Source organism: Acanthopagrus latus, chromosome 20 (genome assembly GCF_904848185.1).
Source record: "Acanthopagrus latus isolate v.2019 chromosome 20, fAcaLat1.1, whole genome shotgun sequence".
Lineage (NCBI taxonomy): Eukaryota > Metazoa > Chordata > Actinopteri > Spariformes > Sparidae > Acanthopagrus > Acanthopagrus latus.
This window is the reverse complement of record NC_051058.1, coordinates 18,668,211-18,689,190: the sequence shown is the minus strand read 5'-3', so window position 1 is coordinate 18,689,190 and position 20,980 is coordinate 18,668,211. Positions and strand designations below refer to the sequence as shown.

Below are 20,980 nucleotides of genomic sequence, written 5' to 3'. Positions count from 1 at the left end.
TTCTACATAAAAGCTCATTAAGGGAAACTTGACAGTTTCATTCTTGAGTGGATCACAGTCAGACAGGAAGGCGGAACCAGTTAAATTTTACACCTCTTTTCATTGTCTTCCTTCACAGATCAAAATTCAATTTCAAGCTGTAAAACCATGCAGTGTGCTTTTTTTTGTTTTATCAGAAATCTTGCATGACTGTTCCACCCTCATGAAATTCATGGACTCTCTCATGCAGGAAAATATAAACAGACATTTTCCTGACTGTGTGCTCAGTACTTCAGACTTGCAGAGGAGACTGATGTTTTATGCACATTTTGTAGCAGCTGGATCAACTTCTGGACCTTTGTGCTGTCCATTATATGGCAGGATGACTGTGTGAGTGGGCTTTGTACTGCTCATACACCTGCAGATATTTTAAGTCAAACACTGCAGCACTGCACTCAACACAGCACCAGTTTGTTACCTTGGACTCGTACCTGTGAGGTTGGATTGGAGCTTACAGATCCTCTGTTTATTTTACAGCACTGTCACACACACTTTGCTGAATTTAGCACGTATGTCGACTCTACAGATGTAAAGTGAGAACATGATTAATTTAATAGGCATCAGAGGTCTTTGTTCAAGTTTGAACAAATTAGATTGTCCTATAGAATTCAATTTGTGTCAATTTTGTTGCTACAATAAGTGACAGGCTTTATTCGGAGTAACATTAGCGAAGTTTTGTGAACTTAGTAAAACCTACATCCATATTTTTCTTTAATCAGTTGTGATGGATCTAAAAAGTTTTCCTCATTTCTCCTCAGAGGGTTTTTGCCATTACATTTTTCCCATGTTTGACGGAGCCATTAGGTGTTTGTAGACATGCTTTATTGAATAATGTTGATGGTTGCTTATGCAAAAATTACTTTTTCTAAGCCCTCCTGATTTACTGTTGTTAAGACTGTCAAATTTTCATTTGTAGCTCGGCACATTCAGCTATAACAATACTGGTGGGTTTGGAGTTTACATGCAGATAAGTGTGATTTCCTCAAGGTGGTTCATTTTTTTTTTTTTTTTACTGTTCGACTCCTTTCAAAATATAGACCCTGTGAACACATTTGATAGATATGTACAGTACATGATATGAAAGCTTTCTCTCAGAAATGGAATATAATCTTCATAATCATGTTTTGATTAGAGTTTAACCTGATACTAAGAATCCTTGGTTTTCCTCAGAGACTTTATATCTTCTAATGAATGCAATGTTGCAACACCATGTTTCTACAGTAGCCCAGAAGGACAAACCAAAAAACCTTCTCGACGGAGGGACTTGACTTTTTTAGTGGCCACCATAGGGGGGAATGAGTAGAGGGGTGTTCAGTTGGTTGCCATCTGCAGCTTCGTGCACCTCTTCTGTCTGATGAGCTTACCTCAACCACAACGTCTCACTGCATCAGTAACTGTGATTTTATAATGGAGTGGGAGTTTCTCCAGTCTGCTCTCAGTAAACTCCTCTGATGTATCGCTCTGTATTCAGACGGCACCTTTTCCTTCAGGATATTTTGCGTTTGATGCTACGTTCATGAATTCTAAATCATTTATCATCAGTCACATTAAACGCGCGATGAATGGAGAACAGAAGATTTCTGCTATTAATTATTAATCTGTTAAATGTGAATTTAAAAAACTTTTATCTTTTAATCCTCTGTGAGGTTTGTTTTTATGTCTCTACATGAGCGACAGCTGCAGATAGAGGCAGTTTGTTTTGAATTTGTCCTTCCGTCCATACATATAAACGTCTGTACGCCCGTCTGTGAACTCAGTATCTCAGGAACGCCTTGAGGCACTTTCTTCAAATTTGAACTTCAACCCAAGGATGAACTGACATTTGGAGGTCATTTTGGACATAACTGAAGAATTAATTATCTAATTATGACATGATTTCCTTCAAATCTCTTAGATAAAATTATGAAGTTACGACATTTTATATCCTGAGGATTTTCTATGATATCATTAAGTTTTGCAAAAAAGGTTGTTCAAAGCTGTAACTCATGAACACAAGTGGAGATTCAAGTTTCCATACTAAAAGGTTAATCACTTAAAGGAAGGTGATTCTGGAGAAAGATAGTTGATGAGTCTCACAGCAGGATGTTAAATACTGACACTATGGGTGAGAGTTTCAGGCTGAAAACCCAAAGAGTCGATATTGGACAACCTGTGAATAAATCCCCTTACCTACCTTAAACTCTGAAAATAATCAACAGTTGGAACAACCCTTAAAAAGACTGATTAGTTGCAGCCCCACTCTTCACTGGATCTGATCTATGAGACCACACAGACATGAAACAAACTGCTATTTGACTTGTTGTAGGTGTTGTACAACTGTGAATCTGCAATTCTAGTTTCTGAATGATTCTCTCGCAGTGAAAACAATTTGTTATAATATCAACTCTTTCCTTTGAATTTCCATATTTGATTCAACATTATCAAACCTCTCAGACTTGCTTTTCTGGCTCTCTGGAGGCCGTGTCATAGTGAAAATCAATTTCATTTCCACTTCAGTCATGAAAATTCATCACATAGTCGCAGTCTGTTCCCTGAAACGTATGAATTAAATCACTGAATGAGTTTGATTCTTATCATTCGTTTCCTGTAATGACTTCTCACTGTAACCAGCTGCAGCGAGCGTCTATGAATGACCTGCAGACGGATGTGAGAGGGAGGACGTCCACAGAGATCCTGTGGGAAGATTTATTGATTGTTTCTGTGGAAAATAAAATGCCAAGTTTGCTTCTCTTCTGCAGCGAGCATATACAGAAAACGGAAAACCAGGAAAGAAGTTGGAGAAAATCTCCTTTCATCCATCTTTTGAGTTTCTCTCCTTTCTGTTCTGTTTGTTGTTCTCTCCTCCATGTTTCATTCCTCCAGTGCATATAAGCTCTGACATGCTGTTTTGTCTCACCTCTATCTGCTCCTTTTTTCTTCTTCACGGTTCACTAAACACAAACTTTATAATTCCCCGTTGCTGCATTCTTTTCTCTTCAGTAGCTCGTTTCTTGTGCGGTTGGAGGCAGAAGGTGTGCAGCAGCAGCAGCGTCTGGCTGACAAGCACTCTCCGAGACCATAAATCTCCAAACATATGAGAGGCAGCACACATAATCTGTCAGGCTGTTCGCAGGGTGGATGCTTGTGTGGATGGACTCTCGAACATTAATAGTGCAGAAGGAGCACAGCCAAACAATTTAATTTGGTGCAACAGATTATCTAAGTGTGTCTTTATTGTAATGTGTATGTCTTCAGACACGACTGTGGGTGTTTTCCTACATGTTTGCGAACACATGCATGGCTGAGTGTCATGCCTGCATGCTCTCAGCTTGTTGTAGCCTCCAGAAATCAACCATATAGCGCTCGCGACGACTAAGCAAAGACCACAGATGCAGAAGGCAATCGGAGCTGGCTTCACACAGCACTGTGGGAGCTCATTACTGTATTCTTTGGGCTGGAAAATGTCTGTCAGTGAGGATTCATTAAAAGCCAACCTGCTGCAGCAGCTCCTGGTTGTGCTGTAATGAGAGGTCCTTCACAATTTGGGCTCCCCGGTGGTTCAAATTGGACAGGTGAAATATCTGGTAATCTGCATTACAGATAGAAGCTGCCGTGATCGGGTTTGGCTTTGTTGTTGTCATTACAATGCTCGAGCTCACTCAGTTGTTCACGGATCGGTTGAAGGCAGCTCGCTGTCGTCTGCTCGAGGCCATAGCACTCTGCAGAGTAACATCCATTTATTTTATCTTTCTTCAGAAACATTTCACTGCTGCCTGCCCAGTTTTTGTCATCATTTCTACACGGTCCTCTTTCTTCTTTTGAAACTTTAATTGAAGTGCTGTTCAATAGTTTTCATGCGTCATCATTAATGCAGGTGGACTATTCTGAGGGCAGTCTGGGCGGATTCAGACTCTAATATTGTCGGTTTATTTAACCCAGTGGCTGTGCTGCTCTTTGGAGACGCTCTAAATTTATCTCCAGGATTCAGCATCCTTTTTGTTGAGCCTCTGTTGGTAGAGGAAAATATACGGGCTGCATTGTCTGAGGTGAACTGTTTATTTGTCTGCATGTTGTCTTTTCCAGTCGCTGTTTTGTTTCTTTGCATCGATTTCCTGGAGCCATTTTGTTTTTCTTTTGTTTGTGTGTTGTACCTTGTTTTTTTTTTAGGTGTCAACTCATTGATTATTCTGCTATTCTCCACCTTGTAAACTCATTGCACTGCTAAAATGAAATCTTGATAAGAAAAAAAATAAAACAAGATTGTGTCTCCAAGCCACATTGTAGGATTTGTGCACATTGAAATGCCTTGTTTTTACAAGCCAATTAGGGACACGTTTTAACCTATTTTCTTAACTCATATTTATCAGTTTATAATATATAAATGAAATATGTTGGATGTTCAGATAACTGGCTTGATCTGTTTGATGCAAAATCAGGGAAGGATACTTTCAGAGTTAAAAGTAAAGAGAAGTTACTTGATATTGATTAACTATTTTACACAAAATAATTACTTGATTTTAATTGAACCCATCTGTCAACCCATATTGCAGCCACTCAATAGATTTTTTTAATTGGTTAATGAAGCGGCATCATCAGCAGAATGTGAAAGAATAACATTTTTGACTTTATGACATCTGTGTGATATCTACTGAAGTTAGCATGCTAACCAGCTAGCTATCACCGTCACCAACACTCCCCAGGTCCTCTGAGCTACCAGTCTGTGCTGCTAGCTACACAGCTAACTGAGCTAACTATTGGCTTGAACAGTTAGCAGCAGCTAACAGTTGCTATGGTGAAGCACTGCCCCATTTTGTTTTGATTTTGAGCTCAACCGCCATTTCCTAAAAAAAAAGGCACATGTAAATTCTTAACTGCCATTCATTAATTTATCATTAACATCTGAAATGGTCATATATATTTTGCAGTAGCTTACACACCTAGATTGTATTACACAAATGACTCTCAGTAATCATACACAGGAAGAGAAAAGGAGGCCATCACAGCAGGATTTAATCCCTCACCATCAACTGTTTTCTCTTCTTTACCTGTCTTTTCTCTCCTAACTTCTTATCTTGTGTCTTGCAGACTCGCACGCCACGTGTGACACGACTCAGCCCAACACAGCCGGCTCTCGCTGACCAGGCCAGCAGGGTATCCTTTGCGTCAGCAGAAAATCTAGAGACCATGTCGGAGCCTGATATCCCCATCGGCTTCAACCGGATGAACCGGCTTCGCCAGAGCCTGCCGCTGGCTCGCTCATCCAGCCAGGCAAAGCTGCGGGCGCCAGGTCAGACCAGCGTCTTTAAGAATAAAAACAAGTCTACGCTGTTACTTAAGACCTTCACTGAAACACCATATGGGTCTATCTGTCAGATCAGCTACAGGAGAAATCAGAGACCCAAACCCTTCAAGTACAACATGTTAACAAATGCAAGAGTTAGCTAGCATATTAGATTTCAGTTTTATATCGTCGCCTGTTGGATTTCTGTTACGATCATAGTTTTGAACCAGTCAACTGACTTCGCGCCACCAGTTTTTAATATTTTGTTATGTGTTGGTGATTCTGTCTTTTGGTTTATCCATAAATATTGTGTGATTTTTAAGAATGTTTTACAGTACTAACGTTTTATTTTTGCTAAGTAGCTCTGTAGAACGCAGTGTGGGTTGTTCATCACTTCAATCAATATTGAAATAACCAACGACTATAGATTGTCATGACATTTTGTAGATGTATTCCCCAGAGGATGAATGCTACTGATTGAGTTGTCATTGGATTATTCCAACTCATCCAGGACCGCTCACTTCATGGCTTGTTTTTTCTTGAAAAATTAATGTAAATACTTCTGATGTGACCTTACAAAAACCTGTAGCTGTACTCCAAAACCTTTTTAGTTATGGTTTATTGAAGTTTATTGCTCTGAGCTAGATTAAAAATGTTTTTTGGGGGAAATCAACAACATTATCTGAACCCCTGAGTGATTTGGTAAACGTGAAAATGGCTCATCATCTATTGGATGGATTGCCATTAAGTTTGGCAGTCACTTTCTTAAATTTGAAGAGTCTCTAACATTTCCTCTCAAATGATCAAGATGTATCAGCTTTAAGATTATCAGTGTAAGCATGTTATTGTACACATGTTTGCATTCAGCTCAAAGCACTACTCTGTACACAGCTCATCTGTCGTCTCTTAAACTGTGTCCTGAAGCACTTAATATTTCTTTTTAATTTCTCAATTTGCTGCAGCGACAAAGAACTGTGACTTCGTACCTTTAACTTCCACTCCCTCGAACATCCAGTTGGTAGTGCAAAATCTAAAGTAATAACAAAATGTGTGCTATGTGGAACACGGCTTTCATCTGTCTGCTCTCTGCATCCTTCAGGGGATTGTAGGTAAGAATAGCCAGACAAGCATGCAGGCTTGCATACTGCAATTTGTGACTGGATGCAGTAGGACAACTTTGATATTTTTGGATTTTTACATTTCACGTAGGATCTACCAGAACATATTTTTCTGGCAACTTGACAAGTATGGTTATTTTTTTTTTTTTTTTTTGAAACTTTCTCTTTATTAAGTTTTCAATTCTTTTTTCCACAGTAAACAACAAACAAAGAAGCATAAAACAGAGAAAAAAACAAAAACAAAACAAAAAACAAAATCATATGGAACTGACAGGTTGACAAGGTTTACATAGAGCATACATTAGAGCAAATGGGATTGTCATTCACACAGACAGTGAGTTACACGTTAGAGAATATAAAGTCCACTTTTCCCAGTACTTGGTAAACTGATCAACCTGCAATCTTAGAACAAAGGTCAGCTTTTCCATGCACTGTATTTCGTTGACAATGGTAATCCAGTCATTCCTTGATGGCACATTTGTCTGCAGCCACTTCTGTGTAATGGCCTTTTTGCTTGCAGCCAAAAGTACTTTGTAAAGATAGTTGTCCTGAGCCATAAGTCCATCTGGGAATTTACCCAGGTAGAATGTGATGAAAGAAAGATCAGCTTTTAAACCAAAGATTGACTGAATTTCTTCAACAAGCTCTCGCCAATATGGTTGGATAAGTGGGCAAGCCCAGAATATATGAAAGTGATCGGCCATTGTCTGGCCACATTGTCTCCAGATGACAAGTATGGTTAGATGAGTATTGGAACACGGGCCTGGTCTTGTTAATCGATACAGCAAAACTAGATTTGTCAACAAAACTTTATTAACCTTTGACCTCTGCTGACACTCTGAAAGCTTCATCTAACTCACCTGCAGAGCAGCAGCTCCTCACAGCACACCTGTAACAGCCTCATGTCATGTTGTTTTACACATTTCACCTGCAAGACTCACATTTCAGTTTTGGCAGTCGAGGAAATGATTTGACACAACTTCCTGAGTCACGCTGATCTCTCCTCCGTCTCCATCACTTGTCTCTATCACGCTGAGATTGTTGTGATACAGTGTCGTGTGGAAAAGCTGCCATGTTGGTTTCCTGTGTCGCTCTGAGAACAATGAGCCTGTGATACAAAAGGCCAGTGATTTGACTGATAACATTCAGCGCTCTGAAGCAGTGGCTCTTTCAACTGATGATTCAATTCATCCACTTTTAGAGGGCAGCTCAAGTTAATGTTCCCGCATTTTCACTTTCAGCCTTGATGACTGTGGATAACTCCAGTCTATTGACATCACTTGGATTGACAAGTTGGGAGCCAATAACACACTGGACGTGCTGATGCATGAAAACTATTAATCTTCTTTGATGTTTTTGACAAGACACATTAGTTGTGACTCTAAAGCAGCGTCCTCTCTCAGGGAATCTCTTATTTGAGTCGGCTGGAGGCATCAAGTGTTAGTAAACCTGACGTAACCCTCTGAGTGTCGAGTCAAAGTCAGACTCCGGTCCACTGCCTATATGAACGCTAAATATAAACAGAGCTGTCTAATGCTTTCAAATGATGCTGCCAAGCTGCCTGTCGCCTTTGATTAATGGCTTTTGCGAAAACGAAATCATCTGCGGCTTTAAAGTATCTGTCTCACGGAGGAGGAGGAGGAGGAGGAGGAGGAGGAGGAGGAGGCAGGAGTTATAAAATCAAAAAATCAACCAATGATTGATTGTAATTCTTGGCAGAGCATATGTTAAAAAAAATCCCAATTTTTCTGCAGCAGCAGAATGCTGATGCTTTAGTAATAATATGTCCTTATACAATACTTACAATTTGTGTTGGCGTATGGCAATTTAAATGCATCATGTAACCACTCAAAGTTAAAAATAGCTGTTTTTTTTTTAAGAAAAGGTTTTAAGCAACATGTGCCACATTTTCTTAGCATTTTCTTAGCTTAATGTGTTCTTTAAGATGTCTACCACTTGACACTGGTGATGTTTTACACTTTGCTGTTGCAGTTTCCAGGTTGTTGATAATTATGTGTCGTTTCGTGAGGCTTTATATGTGGAGGTGTGATAGAATCCACGGCACAGAGCAGAGTGAAGAATGATGCTGGATAGCAGAGGCTGCAAGAAATTCTTTCGATTCATCCAACAGTCCCCTCAAGATTTCCATCAATCTGCGGACTTCTTTTTTGCTTTTCTGAGATGGTGTTGGATCGAAACCGCTTGTTAGGCTGAGATAGCATCTTAAAAAGCAACATGACTTAATTCACTTTATTGTGCCAGTAAATTACATTTAAAGTTAAGGCAGTGCAATATATTACATTCACATGATATCATGATGAATGTTTTCTTTTCTGTTTTTTAAATGCTGTATTACAGTAAAGTGATGTGCCTGTATACTTTTTTCTAAGACGTATCTTTACACACTTTGTCTTTCTGTCCACATTACTGATGACACATCAGAGACTGAGAGCATGCAAACAGGAGGAGTAGAAGTTGTAGTGGTGAGGGAAACGTGAGCCATTTTGCACCACATTAATACAAGTGTTATGTACGTAACTATGGCTCTGTGAATCCTGAATGACTGCCAAATATAGTGTTATAATGGCTGAAATGTGTAAGAAATGGGTTTTATTGAGTTGAGACTTCTCCACACTCAGCGGGCACGGAGACACTAATATTTTAAGGTGACTGTCCCTCCACTCTCTGTTTTCATCACCACCCCTTTAACCATTTTGGATCTCCCTCATTGCTCCTCCCCATCCATAAATGCAGGGATCTTGTTCCTCCAGCTTGGAGAGGAGACTCGCAGGGTGCACCTGACCCACGAGCTGACCAGCCTGGACACTCTGAGGGCCCTCATTGTGCACATGTTCCCCCAGAGGCTCACCATGGCCATGCTCAGGTACGCCTGGATGACATGTAAATTGTAAATACACAACTTATTGAACTGTTTACATGCTCATTGATTGGCCTAGATATCTGCGAACATCTTCAGTGCTGTCCTGCGGGTTTTATCAATCACTCGCAAGGTGAGCAGCTTAAGTGACACATTGAAATTTCCTCCCAGGGCACAGAAATAACTTTTGTAAACAGACAGAGAATGAAAGCAGGAAAGAATGAAACAAGGAGGTGAAAATCAATGAAGCCAAAGCAACTGTGAAATGGCATCTTTCAGCTCACAAGTGAACATCCATAAAATCTCATCTTGAGAGTCAAAGCTTAAAAATCATGAAATGGTAAGTTAAAGTAAACCTGGAACGTGAATATTTGTTTTGTTTGAGAGAGGAAATATAAACTGTGTTACATCCCTGACTCCAAAAGTTTAGGGAAGCTGTGTGACACATAAAAACAGAATGAATCATTTACAAACAAACTATGTTTCCTGAGTCAATGTGAATAACCTTTCAATCATGATACTATCAACTGTTAGTAACGGTGAACGTGTTTACCTGTGGATTACCTTGTGGTACCTCCACTCCACCACATTTTAGAGGCAAATAAAGGATCCACTACATTTATTTGATAACTTTAGTTACTAGTTACTTATGCATCAAAGCCAAAGTAGCACATTTTTATACCGAATACCAGATTCGACTAGAGAAACTTTGCATTTCTGAAGAAAATGTGTGGGACCGCTGCATCTGCTTTTTTCTCCCTTTTTTTTTTTTTTAAAGACCCACTCAGAATTAGTCAGGAATTAAGGATGTAATCTGTCCCTTAACAGCAATCAATATTTGAGGGAATTCATTTTGCTGTTAATTTGTATTCAATCCAGGATGTGGAAGCTAGCAAGCTAAGCTAACTGATGGTGGAAAAAGTAGAAGGTACATAGCATAGCTTGTTAAGTTCATCGCTGATCAACCTGAAGTTTTACTGTTTGCTTATTTATACACCTCCTAAGTGAATATATGTTACAGGATTATATACTTACACTAAAAAGGTGTCATTAGATTAGTTACATTCATTAAAAAAAACAAAAAAAAACAGGATTACAGTTTTAAAAATGAAAAATGATATCTTGCAGAAAATAAATAAATCACAGTTATCTCATTTATATTTATTTTTCTATTTTTGCATATGTTTGGTATTTCAGTAATCCAAAAGTAATGGAAAGTAATCAAATAACATTACTTTCATATTGTGATACTTGTTATGTTACTGATTACATTTTTTCAAGAGGTAATTAGTAAATGGAATGCAGTTTTAACGTAATCCTCCCAGCCCTGGTTATTTCAACACCTGCTGAGTCATCCGCAGTTCCTGCACACTTGCAGTGATCGATACACATTATACAAAGGAGGAGGGCCGGGTTAGTGTTGGTTGGCTTCCTTCCATGCCTGCAGATGTGGAGTTGGCAAAAGACCAGACTGTAAAACTTTCAGCAACAGGACGTCTGTGACCCTCAGCCCTCATATGTTATCAGAGTGAGTAAATGCTCAAATCAGAGATGGGAGCAGCATGGAGTGCTGTCACTGCAGAAAAATAGGCTGAATTTAAATGTTTGGCAGTAACATGCTCACTTAATAAGTGGAAAAAGTCAAAGCAAACCATCGTTTTCTTATTGAAAATTAATTTCATCTTGACTTTAAAGCTCAGACTTGATGTTAAACGAGTTCGTATACGAGACAAAAACAAAAAAGGAAATCAATATTCAGTCATTTTCATCAAGGTGCTAATTATAGATTATCTGTTTAATCTGCTCTGAAACTGCTCTGTGATACATTCAGTTCACATTGTTATTGTCAGCAGGACTCTAAACTCACACTCAGTGAATATTACACGTCTGATGAGTTAAATATGAGACAGATTGTCTCATTACAAGCGCCTCATGCAGTTAAAGATCCTCCTGATTCCTCTCTTAGTCTGTAAATGAATGTATATCACTGATTATTAGCGGGTAATAGCTGCTGGAATTGTCTTTGCATGGGCTATTTATCATTATTTTGATTATTTCTGCTTTTGTTTTGACATTCAGGTCTCCCAGCACGGCTCTGCTGATCAAAGATGAAACCCGTAACGTTTTCTACGAGCTGGAGGACCCGCGTGACGTTCAGGACCGCTGCGTAATTAAGATTTACTGCAAAGAGCCCATCTACGGCACCTACCCCGGGCACCACAACCCACACCTGGCTAATGGAGACCTGCGGGTGAGTGTTAGTGCTCGTTTGTGCACATGTCTTATGTCATTTTATTCAGCCATGTTTGTGCGAGTTGAAATATGATTCAGCACAGTTTCTTAGAGAAGAGAAGGGTGAGATGTTGTTCAGTATTCCAGACTCTTCACCCATATGAGTTGTGTAGTATTTCAATGCTGAAATGTAAAGTAATGCCAAGAAAATGATCCTCCTTCAGTCACAGTCACCTTTTCCTTCATCACCGATTCATTCTGCTGTCTTATGACTCATAGATTAAAGAGCGAGACAAACACTTGCGTCTCTCTGGCGGCGGCAGATAGCAACCAGCCACATCATCCATTTTTTTTTTGTAATTCCCCTTGAAAATTGTTCTATATTCTGCCCCACACCAGCAGCCTTCTCTCACGTCACACTGATATTATATCTGTGTTTACAAACACTATGTTGCATTACATAATGCGTCTAAGCAGAAGTCAAGTGAGAGTGTACGAGTGAGTCATGTGACCTTACTCCAGCAGCACTGCTCTTGGACCAGCGCCAGTCGATCACATCATTGGTGCTGACTCGACTGGACGCCGACAGCGTGTAAAATAGCATAAACACCAGTCGGAGCTGATAGACTGGCATCCAGTTCATCTGAGGATCGGGTCATGGAGGCAGCGTGGGATCAGTGTAGTAAAAGTATTGGCAAATGGAAAATGTATTGCACTTAGCGTAGAGAACAGAACGCTTCCAAACTAGTGAGCTTGAATGCATGAGGACACTCACATGCACGTGGTTGGCAGTGGAGCCGCAGTTCAAGTCGCTGACGTGGTTCAAGGATATTTTTAAATGTAAAGGTAACAAATCGCAACAAAAAATCAAGTTAATTTCTGCAAAATCACAGATAAATTGAGACCTGAACATTTCTTGCATGTTGCAACTTTACGTTTGTTTTGTTTGAATTTCTCTCTTCAACATTGTTGTGCTTATGCTTTGCTTATGTTTAGGAACAGTACCAATTGCTTATGGTAAGGAAAACATTGTGATTTGCCTTGAAATATGATATTTTGGTTAATAAAGATACTGAGCAGTTATATGTGGGCTTTATAAAGAAAATGTAACATAAGACTGTTTAAAAGCATTATTACAGTATCTGAACAATGATAAATAACAGCAGTGTTATTGAGTTCCAGTTCTAACTGAAACAACAAAATTAAATTATCACTAATGGATGAACTGGATGGATTGCAGTTGGATTACAATGGATGAAATTAATTCATTCTGGGTACTTGTTTTGCTGATATTTCTATGTTAAAGGATGACTGAACGATATGGTAAAAACATCTTATAATGATTATTTTGGCAGATAATATAACTGCAGTACTATTAATTTATGAATGTATTTAATGTATTATTATGCTGCACAAGTACTTCAGCATAAAGTTGTTTTGTCACTTATTTCAACTTCATCATAAAACTGCAGTGGACTGGATATTGCACCTCGGCACATTTTGGATTAATTTGGGATAGAAAACATTAGAAATAAGATATTAAGATGACACCAAAACTGCATAAATAAATAAAGAGTGGAAAGAAATTATGAACAATGTTCTGTCCATCCACCAGTTTAAAACCCAAACATTTAGTTTACAATGACTCATAACAGAAAAACAGCAAACAAATGACCTCAAACCAGCAGTTACAAAACGAAATGATGTGTTTGGGCTGAATAATAATCATATCACTCTCTGGGCTGTGAAACTATAATTGTATTCAATTACAATGAATTTTAGTGCAATCCGTCTGTGCTGCATGTGTGCTCATCACTCCCACAACAACAATAAACAACAATTTAAAACAAAAATAGGCCGTTGATCGGTCATCACTTCCAAAATTAACCAAAACAAACACGCCAGACAGTCAATCAGACTCAGGTTCGGACTAAACAGGCGCTCCAGTGTTGTGTTTAGGTCATATTTGTTTATTTTTCAGCATCTCATTAAAATGTGTGTGGAATATAGAAACTGCACATTAACTGTGCCCTCCAGTGAAATACAAGACTCTCATAATAACGCATGATAATGCTCATCATCAGTGAGTTTCTTCTTGAGCTCTTTGTGTCAGCACAGAGGATGAATACACAAATAGGTAAAGTGCTGCACGACTTGGAGTTTTATTTTCCCCAGGTGAGTCTGTGTTGTGCTGATGATGCAGGAGGATGTAATAGAAACTGACCCATCAATCAGTGTGTTCATCATCGTGCTCACAGCTCGTTAGTAAAAAGTGTTGTAAGGACGGTTTGGTACCTACTATGGACCTTTGCCCTACTTATTTCTGGTTTTCTTTGAGTTTAATCTTTACATTGATAAAAACAATTCATTATTCAAAAAGGTTCTGGTAGACTGGTAAGTTCTGGTAGACTATTTTAAAAAACGCTGATATTCTTTTTGGTGATTCAACTCATGTGTTTCAGCACTGGGTCACCCTCTTGGCATGTAGATGCAGGTGGTAGCAACAATGTTTTGGAAGGACTTTAAAGGAGTGCTTTTTTAGCGGAAAAAAAATAGTTTTTTCCATTTTGCTAATCAAAAGCAGGATTTGGAATTCTCCCTCTCCAACCTCACCTACATGCACAACTCCAGTGTGTGTCGAAAGAAAACAAAACACCTCAAAGATGACACCGTCATCGTCGGAGTATTTTGCCTGCAGGTGTATTTTTTTTAACCTGTCAACTATGCTGCTGTCAGAGTTACAGGAGAAACAAAACTGGAATATCCTCTTGCTTCTCCGGATCAGTGTGGCGGCATTTTTTTGTGGCCACGCCAAGTTATGTCAGCAAAGAACACATCGTCTATAGAGAAACTGTGAGGCTTCGACAGTTTCTTAATAATGCCACAATAAGTAACATGGAGCAGCCTGGTGAACGTTTCTTCTTAACAACAGCTTCTGGAACTTGTGAGTTAATCGAACTGTGGTTGGGAATACTTCTTTTCTTTTGAGTTTTATCATTGGATAAATGGGAAAATCCCTGAGCGGAGTATTTTTGTTACTTTATAAATGCAACTGATAGATATGAAACTGGACTGAACTATAACAAATATTGTTTTTTTTATTTTCATATAACTCATTGCTTTAATGTAACCTTTGAAAACTGAACTGTTGGTGAAGTTGAGTAAATTTAGTGTTTTACTTAAAGAAACGTGGATGAGGAGAATCCTGACACCAACAGCTAGTTGGAAGAATTTTAACACTGATACCTTAACTTTGTTGTTTTTAACCAATTATCACACATACACATGGTCAGCCACATCTCTTGGTGTAACCTTGTAAACTTCCATTTCGTTATGTAACTCTGTTGTGTTGTATAATGGCGAATAATGTTCCTTGTATTTTACTATTAACTGCTTCATTAACGCCCAGGTGACACCCCTGCTTTGTATCCCTCTTAACTGTTCAGTAGCTTATCTGAATTCATCAATCAGCTGCTGGCAGAATGAACATCAGCCTGATTAGCATGATTACTAATGCTGTATGCATTTGGTTGCAGCTGTAGCAACCATTACCAATAGACAGAGTGCCTGATGACATTCACTTTTGCCCTGTTAGTGTTTTCTGTGCATTTTGTTGCCGTCTAATTACACTGTGATTATGGAAATGAGAGAGCGGTAATTTAAAGACTTGGAGAATGCTGCTTTTATGGAATAAAATAAATTATAAACCAGATAAATTACATTACAGAAAAGCAGACATATGCAGAACGCACGCACTCTGTGAAAAATGAATCTGCATGTTAAATAGGCGAGCTGATGTGAGTGCTGTCGACGGCGGGGCATTTTTGACACATTTGTCGTTTTCGTTGCCGTCAATCAAACACCCGTGGGGCCTTTTTGTTTACATGCTCATGTGTGTGATTGCTTTTTCAGCCTGCCGGTGTGTGTGTGTGTGCGCTATTCACAGCTGCCTGCTAACGTTTTGGAGGTCAACTGTTCGTCTCTCTCACGGGATCGTCTTCAGGTTGCGCCATAGCTCTGAAACCTTCCTAGCATTTTACAGCCTTATCAAAACGGCTGGCTTACCTTGAGTTTTATGTGTGTCAGGTACATTGCTGCCTCTGCCAGCACCAAGGTGAACGACGAGGACATGCATGTGTGTGTGTATGAGCTTATTGAACCCCAGCCAGCAGAGCTAAGATTATTTCATGATTGCCCACCACGAAAGCATGACCAGGATTACTGAAGCCCATCTGAGCTGGCAACTGCAGGGCAGGATGTGGTTAAGGATGAGACTGATTGGCATTTTTTCCTCAGCGGGAGGCCACATTTGAATGCCGCCATGGGACAAACCTTCGGGGGGTGTGTACCTGCGAGAGACGTGTTGTGACATCAGGGGGTCTTGCAGGTGGAGTGAAATGTCTTTATGTCTTCAGCTCGGCTAAATGATGGCGTCGATACAAGGCTGTTGCTATGATACAAGATGGAACATGATGACACTAGAGTCATTAGTCTGCTGCGAGGCTGTCCACAGGGTGTTGTTGTAAGAGACCTAGGGGTTATTATGTAGAAATATTGGTTTTTCACTTTGCATCGTCTTCAGAAGATAGCTGCGCATCGCAAGCAATTACAGTGTTTTCCTCTTTTGTGTTTCCTCGCTGTATCTGTAACACTTCGCTGGTGTCCTCTGACGCAGAGCTTTCACTGACACTCTGCCGCTCTGCTCCGCATTGTTTTGCCTTTCTCTCTGACATTTGGGATTGATGCCAAAAGATAATCCTTCATACTGAGTCCATCAATAAGCTATCAAGTGCATCTTAAAACGCACTTAGGGGGGCAATTTGGAGTCTTTCCTGTCAATCTTAAAACAGCATCTATAAATCGCTCTGAAATGTTACAGTGGCTGTTTTTCGGTCTTTTGTCAAAATGTCTTTTTTCTAAAAATAGAAAGTCTCCAATTTCAAGAGGAAACTGAACCTGCGTGTCAGAAATCTGCATATGACTGCATATAAACACTGGTGAACTTATAATGAGACTTAAACAAAAATAGAAGCTAATTGGGCTGCGTTATATCTTTTCAGTTCCTTCCAGTCACATTGTTCAACAGTTCCCTTGTTAGCAACACGTCTTGCTTGTGTTTTTATAAATAATTCTTTGTAACCAGCTAACCGTCTGTGGCGCTGGACTCTTCATCCATCCATAACTGTCCAATTTACTGCTAAACTTTACTCCCCTGTTAACTTGTGTGCCCTCACAGCTGGGGGGGAAAAATAATTATCTTGTTGGTTTATAGATGAAAAGGAGCTGCGAGAGTGATCCAAGTTTCATTTGTGGTGCTGAATCTATTGGCTGCGACAGACCCAAATCATCGCTGTTGCAAAGCTCCATTTTCTCTGTTAAAAAGATTTTTTAATAAGCTCGTTGTCATCAATACATTTTTCTCATCCCACAGAATGTGGAAACAATGAGAGGGATCATTTTCTAATTTAAAAGTCTAAAATTATTCTTCTTGGTTCAGATTTTTTCCGAGTTAGGAATGATTCCCTTCTCTGTGATACTGTGGAAAAACTATCTGAGTTCTATATCTGTTTGTTTTTATTTATTCATAGAGGGAGATGGTGTACGCACCACAGGACTCTCCACCCAACCGCCGCCTCAGTAACCCACCGATGTCTTCCCAGCATTCATCGTCCTCTGCCTCCCCTCAAGCTTCACCGTCCCGCGCTCGCCTCCTCTACAGCGGTGGCAGGCCTTCTTCCTATGCCGGGCCGCCCCACCACACCCACTCCCTGCCGCACCCGCACTCCCAGTCCCACCACTCCTCTCCCCACCAGCAACCACAGCTCCACCAGCCCCATCACACCCAGCAGGCCTTCGTCGCCTCCTCCAGCGCCATCCTGGAGCGCAGGGACGTGAAGCCTGATGATGAAGTGGGGGGGTCGAGGAGCATGGTGCTGCTGCGGGGAGATGAACGTGGGGGAGGGGGGATCTACGCCGATCCCTACTCTCTGGGTCCAGACCCGAGTCGGCTGAGTCTGGCAGGAGGTCCTCACTCCCCTCTACCAGCTAGAGCAGACCCTTATGGCTCCTTATACCGCCGTGGAGGAGGAGGAGGCGGAGGTGGAGGAGGGGGAGGTGCTGGATCAATGCGTTCACTCACCTCCTATACAGCAGCTGCTTTACAAGGAGAGCTAATGGAATCTGGTGCTCTCTACAGACCAGGAGGACCGCTTTATAATGATGCCTACGCTGCGTCCATGTTGGCGATGGGGCTGCGGGTGCCACCGCCTTCTTCCCCACAGAAGATACCCGACATGAGGGATTCATACGGAGGCACCATGCCCGGGCGGGGCTCCCCTGGAAGGCAGAGTTTGAGAAGGGACTCAGTGACCTCATCAGTGTTCGGGGACAGTCCCAAGGCCCGGGGCCAGGGCTCAGGGCTGGGCCTGACCTCAGAGCAGCTCTGCTTGATGGCCGGTCCTGGTGGGGAGGGAGGCGGTACTGGAGGCTTCGGATCTCCTCTGTTAGGGAATGAAACAGAAACTAGGTAGGAGGTTATCAACACATTGTGCACAAAACTGCGTCTGCATGCATAATGTTATTCCTGAGTATGACTGTGATATGCATATGTGCTGTATGATGTAGATATTTACTCCCTGTAGATAGATATCTAGCACAACACAATATTTATCTACGCAGTAGTTAGGGTGCTTTGTAGATTCTGAATTGTAGAATTAATCATTTAACATATAACATATACCATTTACATGGTATATTACCACACTGACTTCCACCTACAAATTGGATTTAAGAGGAGAACTCACAGCGAGGCTTGTTATAGTATTCAGTATGAATTATGTAAAAGACATGTCCGACATCTGTTCTGAGTATTATGTGTGTCTATGGTGTGTGGTTCAGGGAGCGTATGGAGGCCATGGAGAAGCAGATAGCAAGTCTGACCGGACTACTGCAGAGAGTTCTGAGCAGAGCGCCTGAGGCAGAAAGCCCGTAAGACACACACACACACACACACACACACACACACACACACACACACACACACACACACACACACACACACACACACACAGTCAGAAATATTGTATGTTTTCCCATACAATATTAAGCAGTGCTTTTACAGACAAGTTACTTGGTGTTGAAAACCAATCCTTATTTTTGGTATTTCCGACAGCACATTGAAAATATGGGGAATGCATAAAATTCAAGTGTTCAAACCATAAAAATAAGAACACTTATATTTCTAGCCCATTATGTGAACAATATGCATATAAATTACATTACACTGATAAGCCGATATCTCCATGTAGTAATCATATATTGCCTTATAAGTGACATATGGCAGCATTGATATAGGGGCATATATGTCATATATTGCTCTTCCGTATGGGTTGTGTATTTATTTTTTGGCTGCTTATTTTTTCTGTCATTAATGTAAAAAAAAATAAATTGTCAAATTGGTTGCCAATGGCAACCTGGTAACTGTTCCTGTCGAGCCCTGTTAAGCAACACAGCACCTGTCAGTGATTCATTCAGTGGTTCATGTGCAAAATCATAATTTACTGCCAACTACTGTTGATTATGTAGGGAAGAGTGAATAATAAGAGAGATTTCAGACTCACACACACACACACACACACACACACACACACACCAGGAAGTATGTTATGAATGAAGCTGCGAGCAGCACATATATTTCTCACATTTTCCACCATATATCAGCAGCTTCTCAGTAGCTGAGTCGATAGTGTGTTCTGGCTCTAAGTACTTTAACACTTGCCTCTTCCAGGGAGAAGATTGAGTCAGCCAGCGACTGCTCGGGAACTGACAGTAAGTGCTCGCCACCAAAAAAAAAAAAAAAAAAAAAAAGACAAACTGTTTCCTATCACTGGCTGTCACTGCTCCCCACTGCTCCCTGTTTGATAGCCACATAAATTGGCTCTTCTTCCACTCACGGAGCTGCTGCTATTTCATTTTCTCTGCATAATTCTTAAAGTGCCTCATATGTGATTGTAATGGCTGACTCTGCAAGCTTCTTCGTACTGTATGTGCGGGCTTTTGCTGCTGTGTAACTGGTGCTCATGCTTCTTGTTTTAGCTGGACGAACTAAAAAAAAGAAAGGTAGCTATGTGAAATGTCTGGTACCTGTTCCCTTGTCTACCCCCCGTGTCCTCGGCTCCCAAAAGTGTGTTTTTGTGTGTGTTGTCTTAAAGGACCCACCTTGTTCTCAGCTGGTGTTCTTCACTTCCTGCTTGTTTTCTGTCATCTGGAATAAGAAAATCATTGGAGTTGCATTCATTCTGAAACAAAAACATGTTGTTCTAAGGGTTTCCTGCTCGTTTTCAGATTTATTTTGTAGTAGCCAGACATGTTCTGTGCCCAAACAGTCCAGCGTGCTTTTGAAAATATGTCGCTACTCTTAAAAAATGATTTGGTGTCCTCACACCTCTTCAATAATGAAATATAAACCAGCCACAGACATGCTGATGACTGCATGTTTTGAAAACATGTATATCAGCAACATGATGTGATTTCTTTAACGTTCGATTTGAGTTGCTGGTCCTCAGAAAAAGGGGGAGATTTTGCATTTTTAATTATTTCTGTCTTATCTGATTGCGCATAAACATTCAGAATAGCTGATCTTATGTCATATTTAAGATGAGCCTTGATATTTTAAATCTATTTTAACTTAAAATGGAGTTTTTTTGTTGACTAGTTTTATTTATTAACATTTGTTCTTGCTTTTATTTCTGTAAACTTTAAAGACCTGTTATCTCAGCCCTTAATGTTTTTATTTTTCTCCTGTTGAGATCAAATTCGTATCCATCTGCCAGTATGATTTCAGTCAAACTGACCAAACATTTTCTGTACCGAGTAATCTGCTGGTTATTTTAGAGATTGATAGTTTAGCGTATAGAATGTCAGACTGTTGTGAATGGTGCTCAACACAACATCCCAGAACTCAAAGTGACTTCAAATTTCATCCCAGAACTCAAAGTGACTTTTTCAGATTGCTCCATTTGTCCAACCAACAGTCTAAAATCCAAAGACTCCCCGTGTACTGTAATAAACGACAAAGAAGAGCAACAAAATCGGAAAGCCCAGTTCAGACCAAAGATTTAGACATGACATGAAAATGTTTTAGTGTATTGCAGGGAAAATGCGCTGTCTGAGCTCAAGACGGCGAACGTCATCACCTGTTCGAACAGTCAGTCACCCATGTAGCAAAGTCCGCTGGTCAAGTCAGCGACAAACTGTCACTGGCGCTGTTCGAGTTTTCATCAGTGCATCTGTTGAAAGTACAAGTAAAAAGTATGGGCAGTCATATTTTAAGATGCTATGAATTATATACAGATGTAAAACTCCTGAAAATACCAAACCTGTTCATAAATGTATGATGGAAGAAGGTTTTGGAGTCGGCGTGTAAACATGATTGACAGAACATGAGGTTGTATT

General features: G+C 40.3%; 1 protein-coding gene across 5 annotated transcripts in view; it reads left to right on the top strand.

The window, feature by feature from the left end:
• LOC119009830 (SRC kinase signaling inhibitor 1-like) overlaps positions 1-20,980 on the top strand; it is a 105,487-nt gene that overhangs the window by 71,677 nt on the left and 12,830 nt on the right. For all 5 annotated transcript variants that reach the window (XM_037081474.1, XM_037081475.1, XM_037081476.1 and 2 more), the window contains 6 exons: positions 5,104-5,305; positions 9,172-9,301; positions 11,375-11,546; positions 17,116-18,053; positions 18,425-18,514; positions 19,314-19,354. In XM_037081474.1, coding sequence (XP_036937369.1) covers positions 5,104-5,305; positions 9,172-9,301; positions 11,375-11,546; positions 17,116-18,053; positions 18,425-18,514; positions 19,314-19,354 — 1,573 coding nt within the window. The remainder of the gene's footprint in view (positions 1-5,103; positions 5,306-9,171; positions 9,302-11,374; positions 11,547-17,115; positions 18,054-18,424; positions 18,515-19,313; positions 19,355-20,980) is intronic.